We start from the raw sequence: 13,508 nt of genomic DNA, 5'->3' as shown, positions 1-13,508 counted from the left end.
AGATTGGACGAATTAAAAACCTGACGACTAGGACTCTTTTTATAACCATATACAGATATACGAGTTAAGAAAAAAAATACCGAATAAAAGAGCATGGTTAAGGATAGAGAGATTGAGACGAATTGCAAGTTATAAGATACGATAGCGCTGTTCCTTTTTGGCATATAGACAGACTTTTTTCCCTCATCACACCTCAATTATCACAGATAGAAGAAATTTTGGTGTGTAGCATCGCTGAGTATTTTAACTCGTTGTTTGTATTTTGACTCACCCTGCGGGCTTGTCAAAATAAGACAACCTAAAAATACATAGCCATGATACACACCAAAACGTCTGATAAGATATTTATTACTCAAGAATTTCATTTTGTTGAGGAGCTCGCATTTCCATAACTAAGAGATTATAAGTCTAAATCCACCTGGCTGAGAAACGTTTTTATGGCGACATTGTCTCTGGAAGGGTTGAATATTTTTATGGCTATGGTTTTATCGAACATTTCTCGCCAGATCAATTATGACAAATAGCTTTTGAGATTTCGAGCGCCGGTGGTGTGGGGTTGATAGATTATGAACTTTTTACGTGACAGAGGTGAAGCAAAAAAATAACTTTAAAAGCTTAATTAGCAGGGTCCTAGTGAAGCTTTCCAAATTATGCGGAGAAAACTTTGGCCTGTCAAATTTCATTTTATGACGTTGATGCATCTTAGACTCAACGTGCTCAGTACATGATTGAAGATTTAAGTTCCTTGATCACACCCGCGAAGAGAGAAAAAATAGGAGCTCCATGTTTTGGCCCGGTTAAATTTATATTCTAAGTGATATTATGTTAAACATGTAAATGAAATTTCTTTATTGAACTACTAATTAAAAATATTTTAAAAATACAATTTAAACAAAGCAACCAAAAAATAAGACAAACTAAAGTAAGTCTTCATGACGATAACTCTCGTCTTGTCGTGAAAATCCATCGGTACTACTCAACGTCTGAAAATAAGAAATGAAAAAAAAAAAAAAGACAATCAATGTATTGTCAGCCCAAGATAAAAGGAAATCTTTCGTGCGAAGTTTACTGCAATTGAGTCGCAATTTTTTGGCGCGACCTCAATTTCACCATACTCGTAGGTGGGTGATTTCGAGGAGATTTCTTTGATAACGTTACTTAAGTCTCCTTGAGAGTTTCGGAATCTAAAGAAGCTTTAAAGGCTCCTTTTTATTTGTTGAAACGTTTCTTCAAGTTTAGAGTGAGTGGATGGCAGTTTTTTTGCGCTTCAGCAATCCTCGCGGCTCCGATGCTTGACACTTCAAAGCGCTTACAAAATCGGTAGCAAAACAGGCTATTTCAGTTTGCCCTTTGAAACTGCCAAGAATCCGTCGATCGCTAAATTTCGTAATCGCACTTCATTCTCATTGAATAAACGGATTTTTAAACAGATTTTTTTTCTGAAACTGAAAAGTTATGAAATATCAATTTAGACTTACCTCACCCATGAAAGATGTCGACGAACTACTAGAACCTAACATGATTGGTTTGAAGATTTCCAGAATCAATCGAGGTTTTAATTTCTTATACTAATAAACTCTTAGTAATCCTTCTAGAAAAGAACGCAGTGGCATGACCTGATGACATTGTTAAATCTTACTCTGTTCCTTGAGCTTTCTTCACTTTGGGTCTGTGCCAAATCTCTTTTTTTTTTTCTTTGAGCTTCCCCTCCCCTCCCCCCCCCCCTCCTTATGATATAAACATGGCTCATAGAATGTCACATTTAATGATTACCTGATGAATCTATAAGCACCAAATAACACAACAGCCAATGCACTGCATCCAATTGCAGCCTTAGTATAGTCTTTACATTGCCATTTTCTGCGTGACTTAGCTTCCCTCTCCAAACTTTCACGTAATAGTAGCTCCTCGACTCTGAATTGTCCATACGAAAGAGTCGGAGCTGACTGTGCGTAGTCAGTCATGAATCCACCAAACTCTTCAATTTCCGCAGCAGTCTCTATTGTTTCATTCATTGGAACGTTTGGCTCGTCTTGGAAATGACTGTCTCTTGTTTCTATGTCTTCTTGTACAATGCAAATTTGTTCTTCCTCTCTCTCTCTCAGCTCCTCGGACAATCTTTGAAAGTCATCTGTAAGGCCTCCCGCCAGCATGTAATGAGCTTTAAGTGTGCGCTTCATCTCTTCCGCAGTTTCATTCGAAAACAACGCACTTTCTCCTTCAAATTTCATTTGCATGGCTTCTCCGTATCCTCCAGGAGGCAAACGAAGCGGCTTCTTACTCTCCGCAAATAAATTTTTTATCTTTGAACAAACTGAGTCTTCCCAATCTTCATCAACCTCACTCCTTTCAACGCAGGGCACACACATCGACAAAATCATCTCGGTAATGTCCTCTACACGTTCCTTTGGTGTATTAAACGTCTTTAATTCAGCTTCCGTGTGTTGTTTCAATATTTTCAATGGCTCAATCTTGCACACCATGGACTCCGTACTCTTATCCAAGTTTCCTGCAAATAGGAAAGAATCGCATGGTTTTCATCTGGTTTCATCCAATTTTTATGCTTGAATCTAAGCGCATACCTTGTAGTGCTTTGGCCGTGCATAAGAATATAACTCAATCTTTAACGAAAAGTGACTACGAAAAATCATTTATTGGACCACATATGGAAAAAGTTGATAATCTTATATTTGCAATTTTATCAATTTCGTTGCGTGTAATATATTGATGTGCATTAAATATATTTTACCTGTCACCAGGACATCTTGTAACGGGTTAAATCCTTCTACTGTGCCTGCTATGATGTTTTGCACTGTGTAAACAGGTCCAAGCTTGAAGGACTCGAAGGAAAAAAATCGCTGAGCGCATGATTCTACGGACACTGAAACGAAAAAAGATTAAAGAAAATGTGGTGTATTTCTGCAGTGCGACTGTTTAGTAATAGATCACAGATGACGTCAAATTATGGTAAGAACAAAAAAATGGCACACGAGGTGCAGTCAGAAGTGTCACCGATATTCTTACCACATTTTGACCTCTCATCCGAAGCATATGGGCGTGAAATAAATAATGTCAGCTTCCGAGTCTAATAAACCGTCTTAGAAGTATAGGATATAGGCTAACCTGTACCCAGGTTTACTTATGAATTGAGAGAGGCGCTGTGAGATTAAAAATAAAGAGGAAGTCTTTATTTTACGTTAGTTTTAGTATCCACAGATGGACATGCAAAATCCTAGATAGATCAACGACTAGGAGAAGCACTAAAAAAAAACTCACACATGTTGTGTAGAATGACCCAAATCAACATTTCCAGTTTGTGGCTGTTTAGTTTCGTGAAGATTCCATGTATGGTTCCCATCGGTGCACGGTTTTTATCGAGCTTCAAAGACATCGCAACCGCAGTCTTACGTGCTACGAAAGAAAACCACTGTTATGTATGTAACGATGAGTTTAGGTCAAAAAAGCTTATTTAAATACTCCAACATAAACCGAGTAGTTACATGTTCGACAGCCACGAAATAACTGACAATTCGTAGAGCGCTCATTGGGATTAGTTTGCGTAAACGTGCGTATGTCCGCCGCTTATAATGATAGCCCGGTATTTTATGCCTACATACTTCCAACAGTATTTTGTCACAATGTAAAATTTTCATCGCCAACAATTGGCATGATGCTGTGGCATCTATCCTTTTGAAACAGCCTGAAGGTAAAGTCAATGATACTTTTTCATTAATTAAGGGGCTAAGTTTTGAAAGAAACTGTGGTGCTGAGACGGTGGAGAGCATTACAAGACAGTTTGGTTTCATCAACTCAGAGTTGATAATGTTCATTGGCCACCATAAAGAGTTTCTGCAGCTGATATTTCGAGCATTAGCTCTAAGGAAAACGTCAGTCTCAGAAACTCTTCACGATGGCCGGTTAACGTCATCAAATCGGTTGTTAAAACCAAATTATTTACTTTTTTTATGGGTGACTGACTGACTAACAGAATGACCGCCAAACTGACTGACTGGCTGACTGACCAACTGACTCATTGATTGTTGACTGATTGACAGTCTGGTTAGCCAACTGATCGATTGACTTATCAACCTTCTGATTGACTGAACGCATGAATGACGATGGAATTGAATGTTTCATTCGTCTTGTTTACGTTGGAGTGTAGCGATATTAAAACAATACAAAAGCTTTTATTGCAATTTGAATTTCAAAATAGTAATAACGCCGAGAGGAACCAATCATAGATAACACAAGGTGTGTTACAAGGTGCAGTCTCACTTACCTACAGAATTCTTTATCATTTGTTCAAGTGCATCCATGACTTCTTCGTTGAAGCGATTCCCAACGTCATGTTTTGAATTTCCACCATGACAAACATCGGAAGGTTTCACTTTCCTTCGACTGATTACATTCGTGATAATCACATGCATTACACACAAACTCCAAAGGAGAGTCTGAATGAGGATTTCAGTTTCAGCTGCTCTTTCAAAATCAAATAATCCTGGAAAAAGGAGAATTAGATCGAAGTTTTCAAATGAATATTGAAGTAAAGGTGTTGAAAAGAATGGGGTAATAAATGGAATGTTTAGAGAAAGGACTTTTACAATTTGAGGTGTGTTTTTCAATGGTTGTTGTACTAAAACTCCAAAACATACTTCCGCAAAATCTATTTTTATACGATATCTACTGGATATATTAATTGGATCAACTAAATATATTGATTGAATTTTGATAAGACGCACACAATTTTACGAATTTTCCAGCCAAACCAGTCAAATTTGAAGACGAGTATGCTTTTGTCTCCGAGAATTATCGAAATAGTTTTTACATGTACACAAATTCCGTCAGAATTGTGGACATTGTCTAAGTGGTAAAGCATCCAAAGTACTGATCAGAAGCTCGTGCGTTCGACTCCTATTGAGAGCAGTTGGTTTATATTTCTCCGAGTATCCCGGCGCCATTCACTGAATACCTTCATTTTTCATTGTCCCGGAATTTTAACTGATCTGGCGGGATGATTGTGAGTATTGAGGAAATTATCTTTGTCAATGGAATGTTGTGATCGATAACTTCCATGAGACGTTTGTTGCTTGTTTAAGGTTAATTAATTGGGTTTGAAACGAGAAATACTTTATATATGCTAACCTCAGGAAGCCACATACGGTGCAAAGTTATGATTCAACATGAAAACGCGGTTAAAACAATTAATGCCGTCGTTGCTTTTTTTGTTTAACTGTTCTTAGCCTACATTTCCAAATTTCTCAGTTATTCCCATTTTTCAAAAAGATATATTTGCGAGGTTATTTGGAAGTTTAATAGTTTTGGTAACCACCACAAACAATCTCTAAGGCAAGATGAAGAGATGTAGTAAACTTGGCGCCCGTTGATCGTTTAACGAAGTCTGTTATACTGGGAAATTATGTTGAAAGATTAATTATCTCTGTCAAATAAATCTCAACTTTTGTTATTTCTATCACTGTATGAATTATTTAAAAGGCATCCTTCTTAAAAAAAAAACCAAACGAGCCGCAAGAAATCATGTTACATGAGAAGCGCTCCTTTTCAATTACCTTTGGATTTCTTCTCGGATAGTCTGAATCCAACAATTGATTTCTCATCGCATGATAGCGGTGCCAACAGGATGCACAGTAAAATTTCAACGCACGAGTTCATCTTCGCAAATCCACGCAGATGAAACAGGACAAAATTTTCTCAACTGATAATCCATTATCCTTTATTACGTTATAAGCGTTTGGCTTTGCGCGCGCGCGCGCGCTTTTATCGAAAAACTGAAGCTACTTTATATAATAATTAACAGCTAGTCGCCGAAGTGGAGGATATTTCCCATTCTGCGAAGCGACGAGGTAAATTTCCACAGCTAGCCACCGGTACTGAGTTGAATAGTAATTTTACTGTATATTAAAACAGTGAGATATTATAGAGAAAAAAGATTATTTTAACTCCTTCACTCCTGCAAAGATTTCAAAGGAATAACAAAGGATATTCGGAGTTTAAGTAGCCAATCAAAAGGCGCCTTCAACGTCATTTTCTATTTTAGTATACACTAATTGTGGATATAGTCTACATTTTTAAAAAAAGTTTAATAGTCTCAATTTATGATACATTTGTACAAAAAGCGATGATTTTTTCAACGTTTTCTTTTTATCGAAAGGTAGTACGTATTGAATTTGGTTTCTTTTACTTTAAAAGGCGCCTCTCGCTGACGCTTTCATTCCTCGAATTAATGCGCCTGTATCTGCACAGAAAATAAACTTTCATCAAGGTCTTCACTTCCTTCTCCTTGTAGCTTCCACGACTTTCCTCGAGAATCAACACTCGATTGGTAAATGTTACTTCAGTTGGAGATCTTATGTGCCTGCTTCCACAGCTTCCCACGGGTATCTTAAAACGGACATGCTCGTTGTCAACATGGGATGGTTTGCAGAGCGGGTCATTGAGATGAATATGCATGCGTGCTATGTCAAGCCAGGGGAACCTGGAGCGATGCAGAGTGACGGTTGTAAATTGGGAGTCACATTTAGTCACAGCTGCTTCTTCATCAAAGATAACACCACGACGTGCTGCAAAGTAAAAAAAACATGATGAGGATCGAAAATGTAGTATGACCGCGCGCCGAAACGTGCCAATAACTGCAATCCAACACGTATACATTTGGCCTCATCGCCTGAGGAAGGCTAGCAGTGTAATAGTCGAAACGTTGCGATCAATACAATTGAAAGCCTGACTTTATCTCTAGTTTGAGAAACACGAAATGTCGTACAAAACCGGAACCTAACTATGATCCGATTCAATTGACTTGAACACCTACAACTATTTACCTGGAATTTTCATTTTTATCACATGCCTCTCGGTCTGTTTCCGGGCATCAGTTGCTTGGCACAAGTAACGCCCACTATCTTGAAACTGAGGCTTTAACACGTAGCTCAACACCCTCCCTTGCGCACGCGCTATCACCACGTTGCGCCTGCTGATGCTGACCTGTATCGGGGGCTCACCTCCGTGAAAAAAACATTTTAACTTGATTGGAATGCCGAGTGGGGCAAATATTGTGTGTGCACTGGACAGTAATAAGTCAGTAGAGAGCGGCTCTGGAAAGAAAAGAAGAAAGGATGAGGTAAGTATTCAAAATTTTCTTGCGAAAGACAATTTTATTCCGTGAATGACACAAGCGAACTTGTAATAATAGATCCGAGTGTTCCCGAACCTTCGACCTTCCAATAAGTAGTTCAGATGCTCTACTGTTGAGCTATAAGACACTCGTGGCAAGCTAGGCCACTTAAATTGTCTTGTTCACTATTTTGATGTCTTTTAATTACAATCCGGAGACCAAGACTCAACAAGAGTCTGTCCCAAGTGGTGTTAAGGTATTACAATTTTTGTCAAACCTTACATAGCCAAGTAGGGGTCATGCGTGCATCAGATTCTTATGCTAGTTTTTGTCGGTGGGATTGATTGTTTTTTTGATGGTAACTTACCAAGAAGTTTAAACACTGGCTTTCCAGCTGAACGGGTTATTTCATGACGACAGAGGAACGGAAAGTACACATCCGGTAAATATGTGACTCTGAATCCTTTTGGTCTCCGCACTCGGGCAATAACTACGTTACGAGACTCCAACACAAACTTATTCCTCCTCACTGTCCTTGTGCCGCAACTAAAGAGCGGAGCCTGGATTCTAATTATCATGTCCGTCGCGTTGTACGTGTTGCAATTTAATTGGACAAGACTAATGTGAAATTTTTCTGGCTGTAGCCATGGATACACGAGTCTGCTTAGAGAGATGTCAATGGTATTTGTCCTACACTTGACTGTTAGACCGTCCGATTTCATATCACGGGGCCCTAGGATGAAAAAGTGCATAAGGAGCCGGTCATTATTTATCGTCTGGAGGGGGATGGGGGGGGAGGGGGAGGGGTAGAGGATTTTGATTGTTCCACTCCATAAGGCTCTGTTATATTCTTTTGCTTCCCCCCCCCCCAAATTGGCAGGTAATCAGCAGTCAATTTTCTATATTCCCTCTCCATGCTCTGTTAGCAACGACTGAACCCACTCCATTCTCCAGCGTCGAGGTTGTCAGTCTGTGAATGTCTCATTTTGTTGCGTGAGTACCTCAGAAATTCTGCTTAACGAAGACTTATTGAATAATTTTAAAATAACCAATTTATAATGAGTGGTATTCATGTAACTAAATAGATAAATAAATTCGTAATATGTTAATAGTCAATAAGTTAGTTTGAAACAAAATTTTCATAAGAGTCCTGATAGAGTATGTCTTACAATAGAATAATACTATAAAGTAGTGACTCACAGACGCAGTTTTGACAACCTTTGTGTTAAACTTGATTTGCAGGGTTTTTCTTCCTTAATGACCGTTTAGACTGGTCACTCAGCCATCTATCTTTGCTTCCGGTATTTTAAAAGTTTCATCCTCTAAATTTCTTACCTGCTTTCCTCAAATGAATTTTATGCTTTATTTTCCTTGCCTTCGAATCTGTTGCTATACATTCGTAGGAACTAAAAACTTTGGTGTGAGTGGTCTTGATGGTAGCGTACAAAACTGTTCCCCTCACCACCACCCCGCGTATAACTCTTTTCCCTCTCCTGGTCAGTTTGATGTTGACCGGAGGGTTCCCACCCTTAAACGTACAAACCAGTCTGACGTCAAATCCTTTGTACGTTTTAACCACTGGTGGGCTACTCTTGGACTTGTCTACGGTCAGCGGTTCTATTAAAAAACGGAAGTGCATTACTCAATTTCAATAAATAATATTACATTTTGTTAAACATTTCAGAGAATACATTTTTCGCAATATCACACGAAGCCGATAAAAAGCTGGAGATACAAGTTTGCTTAAGATTTCGTAGTTTTTTAGTGACTTAGATGCTAAATAACGTATATATATCTTTAGCAGTACTCCTCAGCAGTCATTGTCAACCTCGAGATGAAAATTATCGTCAAGACTTGATTGACAAAGGCCTTAAGATGAACGTTAAAAAAAGCATATTGACAGTCCTTTTTTTTAAGCAGTCCTTACCGCATTACTGACTAATTTATTCGACTCTAAGTGCAGCCTTTGTCTCTTTCTCGTTCGATATTTTGTCTTCCCTGCGTGGGGAAAGGAGTGTGTTGCGTGACAAGACCAGACAACGGCTGCTTAAGATACTAGTGAACACTTGGTGAAGATATGATAAGCATGCGAGCAATCTTTTATTGACATTGTCACACGATAGCCGCGCGTTTCTGTCTAACCCAGACCCCGCTCAGACTTCTCCGCGACTCGGATTTCTCGGTTAATATTTCATTAAGCTAAAAAAGCTTTCGTACTAAGTAATTCATTACCTTTTGGAATATCTTTTGTTGAAATCGATGATAATTTTCCATGATGAGGCTGACACTGAAAAGGGAATAGAACATCCGGGACCCTCGTTATTATTGTCCCTGGCTGGGGCCTTAACAATGCAATCAACGTGTTTCGATAGGTGACACCACTTGGCGAATTCCTTTTGACTGTTTTGCAGTTAACGTATTTTGTTTTCACCATGATATGTGTGAAGTTCACGTGATATGGTCGACAGTTGCTGTCGAGCAGATGCATATCAAAGTACTTGGGGTGTAACCATGGATACGTCAAACGGTCAAGAGTCAGTTGCATGTCATCGTGCGTGCAAGTGATCTGTTTTCCAGCCATTAAAATAGTTGATATATCTGAGACAAACAAACAGACAAACAAATTAATACAGAGGGTAAGTTTCTAAGAAAACTAGTCGAACGAACGGGGAGGAGGGTGTGGTTTACAAGGAAAGTTGTTTGTATCAACTGAGTTGATCATGTGAATTGGCCACCGAAGAAAGATTCTAAAGCTGAAGTTTCGAGCCATACCCCCTCGCCATTCGTTATGACGAAGGGTTACCGCAATTCGGTGAATAATTTACATTATCAACTCAGTTAAAACAGACAAACACACGATTAAAAAAATCTATTGATCTGTCCGCTTCACAACCTATGAAAGTAACCAATAAAAATTTAGCAAAGTTTATAGCAAAAAGAAAGCAGAGAAAAGAGATAATTTTGTCTGAATGAACTCATATCAACCACAATGTACTACACATTCTGTTACAGATTTAGCTCCTTTGTGTAACAATTGTAACAACACAGTTATACTGGCAACTATTCTAGCCTTATCAAGTAAATGCTTACCAATTTTCTTCAATTGGATTTCGTACGTGATTTTCTTGTGATTTGCGTCCTCTGCCTGACAAGTATATACACCAAAATCGTCGTTCTTTTGCCCAGCTGTGAGCGTGATAGCCTGGGTACTATTTTGCTGTCTGGCTACAATTTTCCCTTTGTGAGATATCACAGCTTGCACGGGATAGGCGCCATATTTGAAAGTACATCTTAACTCCACTGGTAATCCATAATAAGTCCTGACTTCTTTGGGACTCGAGCGGAGTTTGTCCAGTTGTAGGGAGGCTAAATAAAAACAATATAATTGTTTCTTGAAAAAGAAAGATCAAATCATAACATTGGTTTCTTTTTTCAATATTTCCTCTAGTTTTTTTAAGGTAAAATGTTCTAACTTCTTCTAACCCGTTAAAATATCCAGAAGAGATTGACTTATGACTGTCCCTTGCAATATCAGTGCGATATCAAGCAAATAAGCGAGACAAATTGCTAGTATGAGGTTTCTCTCTTGACGAAATGCCAAGTTCTCCTAACTTACTTGCAGGGAAATATTTGGTAGCTAGAAAAGAGAATTAAGTTTCAGATTATGAGAGATAAAATCGGTTGAGGAGAACAAGATATCTTAATAAAAGTGCATTCATTCTAAAATTAGTAATGGTAATTGAACTGAGTGGAATGCAATTTGGTCTGAATTTACTTTATTACATCCATTTTGAAATCGAAAAATTTATCCGCTCAGTAACAGGATTTTTTGCCAGTACAAATGTTTTGTTGATCCAATAGTGAGCTAGTTTTAAGAAAGTTGCAAAGTTTGTTTTTTCATTGTCCTGTGATTTGATTGGTTTATTTTAACAAACAATCGGTTGCTGTATTTTGGTAAAGCATTTCATCAAATACCTGAAACATGGAGAATTTTGTTCCTGTTGTAAGTACATCGAAAACCAACGTCCAAGTCTGGGATGGGAGACACAAGCTGTTTAGGTCCAGTCTCTTCTCGGGCAATGAAGGTGTTGGTGAAAATCACGTGATTTTGCGTGACCTTGAACTTTGTACCGCATTCATAATGCGATGTTCGTATGAACACATGTGAGTTGTTTGCAAAGAATGGCTTGCAGTATTTCTCCGCCAAGTGCATTTCCAGTCTAGAAGAAAGGCTTTGCCAGAGATGCGACTTAAATTTTATTTCAAGTTCGATGAAGTCGTCTGCACACGTCACGTGACTGTCAATGTAACGTTGCTCTGTTGAAAGAAGTTGAGGGACAGATCAGCACGTTTTCCTTCCTTTTGCTGTGTTGAGCACAACAGTACAAGTGACACTTCCTATACCACACAGAGAGATTTCCGCAGATTACCACTTCATTCTAAGCATATTATAGTAAGTAATTGGCATCAGGCCATCATTGGTTTTTTTTCTCTCTTTTTATTTTCCCTATTGAAGTGTTGCACATGCTTGAATCAGCGGTTTTGTGCTTCGGAGAGCGGAGATTTAGATCTGAATGAGTCACAATGATTCCTTTGGATTTTCTTCAAGATCTTATCCAGAAGGGAGTCCTCTTTCATTCCACCATAGAAAATTACCCCCTCTACCTCTTTTTCGCTAAAGCTTGAGAAATCAGTACGCGCGAAATTGAGGTTGCGCATAATACCGCTGCGCATCGGATCTTCAACCGCATGCCCAGCGCACGCGCTATCAAGTAACAAGAACCACCTGAAAGCCATTAAAGGATTACTGGACAATTAAGGGAAAATTAACAACATTCCTGCTGTTTAAAAAATCAAAAGCTACAGGGTAACAGCGCCATAACAATGCTGGCAGAAAATTCACTTCAACTTTCCGTGACCTTTCTGAAGTGAAATGATGAGGGAGGTATGTTAAAACGATGTAGGAATAATTGTTTCTTCCGTTAATTAGAGCACGTAAGAGTTAAAGGAGTCTGCACAAAATTATTTAAAGCTGTGTTTTGTTTTCTTTCTCTTAAATCATGGAAAAGCGAGTGCAAGTATTTACTGAATTTTTTTCGCATGTTTATGTTAGATTTTAAACTCGAGCACAGACCTTGAAAAGACTGATGAAAAGCTTTTCAGCACAAAGATATGCAAATATTTTATAATTTCAAAAAAAAAAACAAAACAAAAAAAAACAGAGTACTTTAAGTGTGTTGTTACAAGAAAACCATGCCACTTTCTGGCTTCATTCCTCGAAAAAGTTGTACATAAATGTATTTCACTTTTTTGCTATTGTAAGAGTCAAAAAATCGACAAAAGTTATTTAAGGTACAAAACAATCTTTTAAAATTGCGAGCCGTAGTCTTTCTATTTCTCCCGGGAACTCGTTGAAGTTTATTTTTAGACTGGCTCAAAGTCCTAGTTCGAAAACAAATGACCTGCCAACAAACATTTGTAATACATCGAATGGAGAACTTTGCAAAAGTGGGTTACGTGATTAAACGTACATTTCTCATCTGTACATTTTGTTATCCATGTTCATTTCAGACATGAATTATCATTGAACATTATCGAGTTAATGTCAGCTATGAAGAATCGCCGGTTTCAAGTAGAGTAAAATTGAATGATGTCTGGCAATAAAAAGCCTCCTGTTATTTTATCTGAGGTGAATTTCTCACACTTCCCTCCCCGTCGCAATGAGTTCAGCTATCAGATCTTCATCAGAATTAATTAAATCTTAAGTCTTTGAGATTTCCTCACTGACGATAATCTGAGAGGGAGACTACGCTAAACCTTACGCGCAACGTTATCAGGTGAAATATGCCGGAAAACTTGGTGCTCATGTAAACAGACAGAAACAAATACCTTCCAGGGAAGAGACGTCACATAACAAAAACAACGTGAAGAAAAGAACCCATTTGCCGCATAATACACCGGCGGACATCCTGATACGAGATACTCGGTGTGTTGTGAGAAAGCTCTGCCTTGCAGGTTTGCTGCTCACGTAATACGATAAATACTTTAGTTACATGATTAAAATGGAAACCGGTCCACGACATAGTTGGTTTGGATCCAACTTTTTCAGTAATCAGAGAAGGGAACAGAAAATCATTTCCGGTCGATGAAAGACGAGACAGCTTTAAGGAGGTCGCTCTTAATGTTTGTTGTTCCGGAAAGGTTAGGATGCTGTTTATAATGCGAACAAACTCTTCAGGGAGTACTTGAGGATTTCGCAGGTCACGTAAACTTCTAAATCTCTTTACTGTATGGCATGGACTGTTCCACTCGTTCAGTCAGTAAATCGGAGCGAAACAGTTAACGGCGAGTTAATGACGGCGGAGCGAAAGAGTACACGGCG

The 13,508-nt window shown here is 38.5% G+C and overlaps 1 protein-coding gene across 2 annotated transcripts; it reads right to left on the bottom strand.

The window, feature by feature from the left end:
- Positions 1-5,753: 5,753 nt before the first annotated feature.
- LOC131786512 (uncharacterized) lies at positions 5,754-13,143 on the bottom strand. Of its 2 annotated transcripts, none has more exons than XM_059103566.2 (8): positions 13,016-13,143; positions 11,102-11,443; positions 10,217-10,492; positions 9,359-9,724; positions 8,462-8,743; positions 7,494-7,859; positions 6,837-7,106; positions 5,754-6,578 (listed from the first exon to the last, which is right to left on the bottom strand). In XM_059103566.2, the coding sequence occupies exons 1-8, from the start codon at positions 13,092-13,094 to the stop codon at positions 6,196-6,198; spliced, it is 2,364 nt and encodes a 787-aa protein (XP_058959549.2). In that variant the 5' UTR covers positions 13,095-13,143; the 3' UTR covers positions 5,754-6,195. The 2 variants fall into 2 exon arrangements, with proteins under 2 accessions (XP_058959549.2, XP_066020172.1); XM_066164075.1 differs by having other exon boundaries at positions 11,102-11,524; positions 13,016-13,089.
- Between the last annotated feature and the right edge of the window lie 365 nt (positions 13,144-13,508).

The sequence above is a fragment of the Pocillopora verrucosa genome, chromosome 3, assembly GCF_036669915.1.
Source record: "Pocillopora verrucosa isolate sample1 chromosome 3, ASM3666991v2, whole genome shotgun sequence".
NCBI classification, from domain to species: Eukaryota; Metazoa; Cnidaria; class Anthozoa; order Scleractinia; family Pocilloporidae; genus Pocillopora; species Pocillopora verrucosa.
Note: the sequence above shows the minus strand (reverse complement) of the source record. Positions and strands in the feature narration are given on the sequence as shown.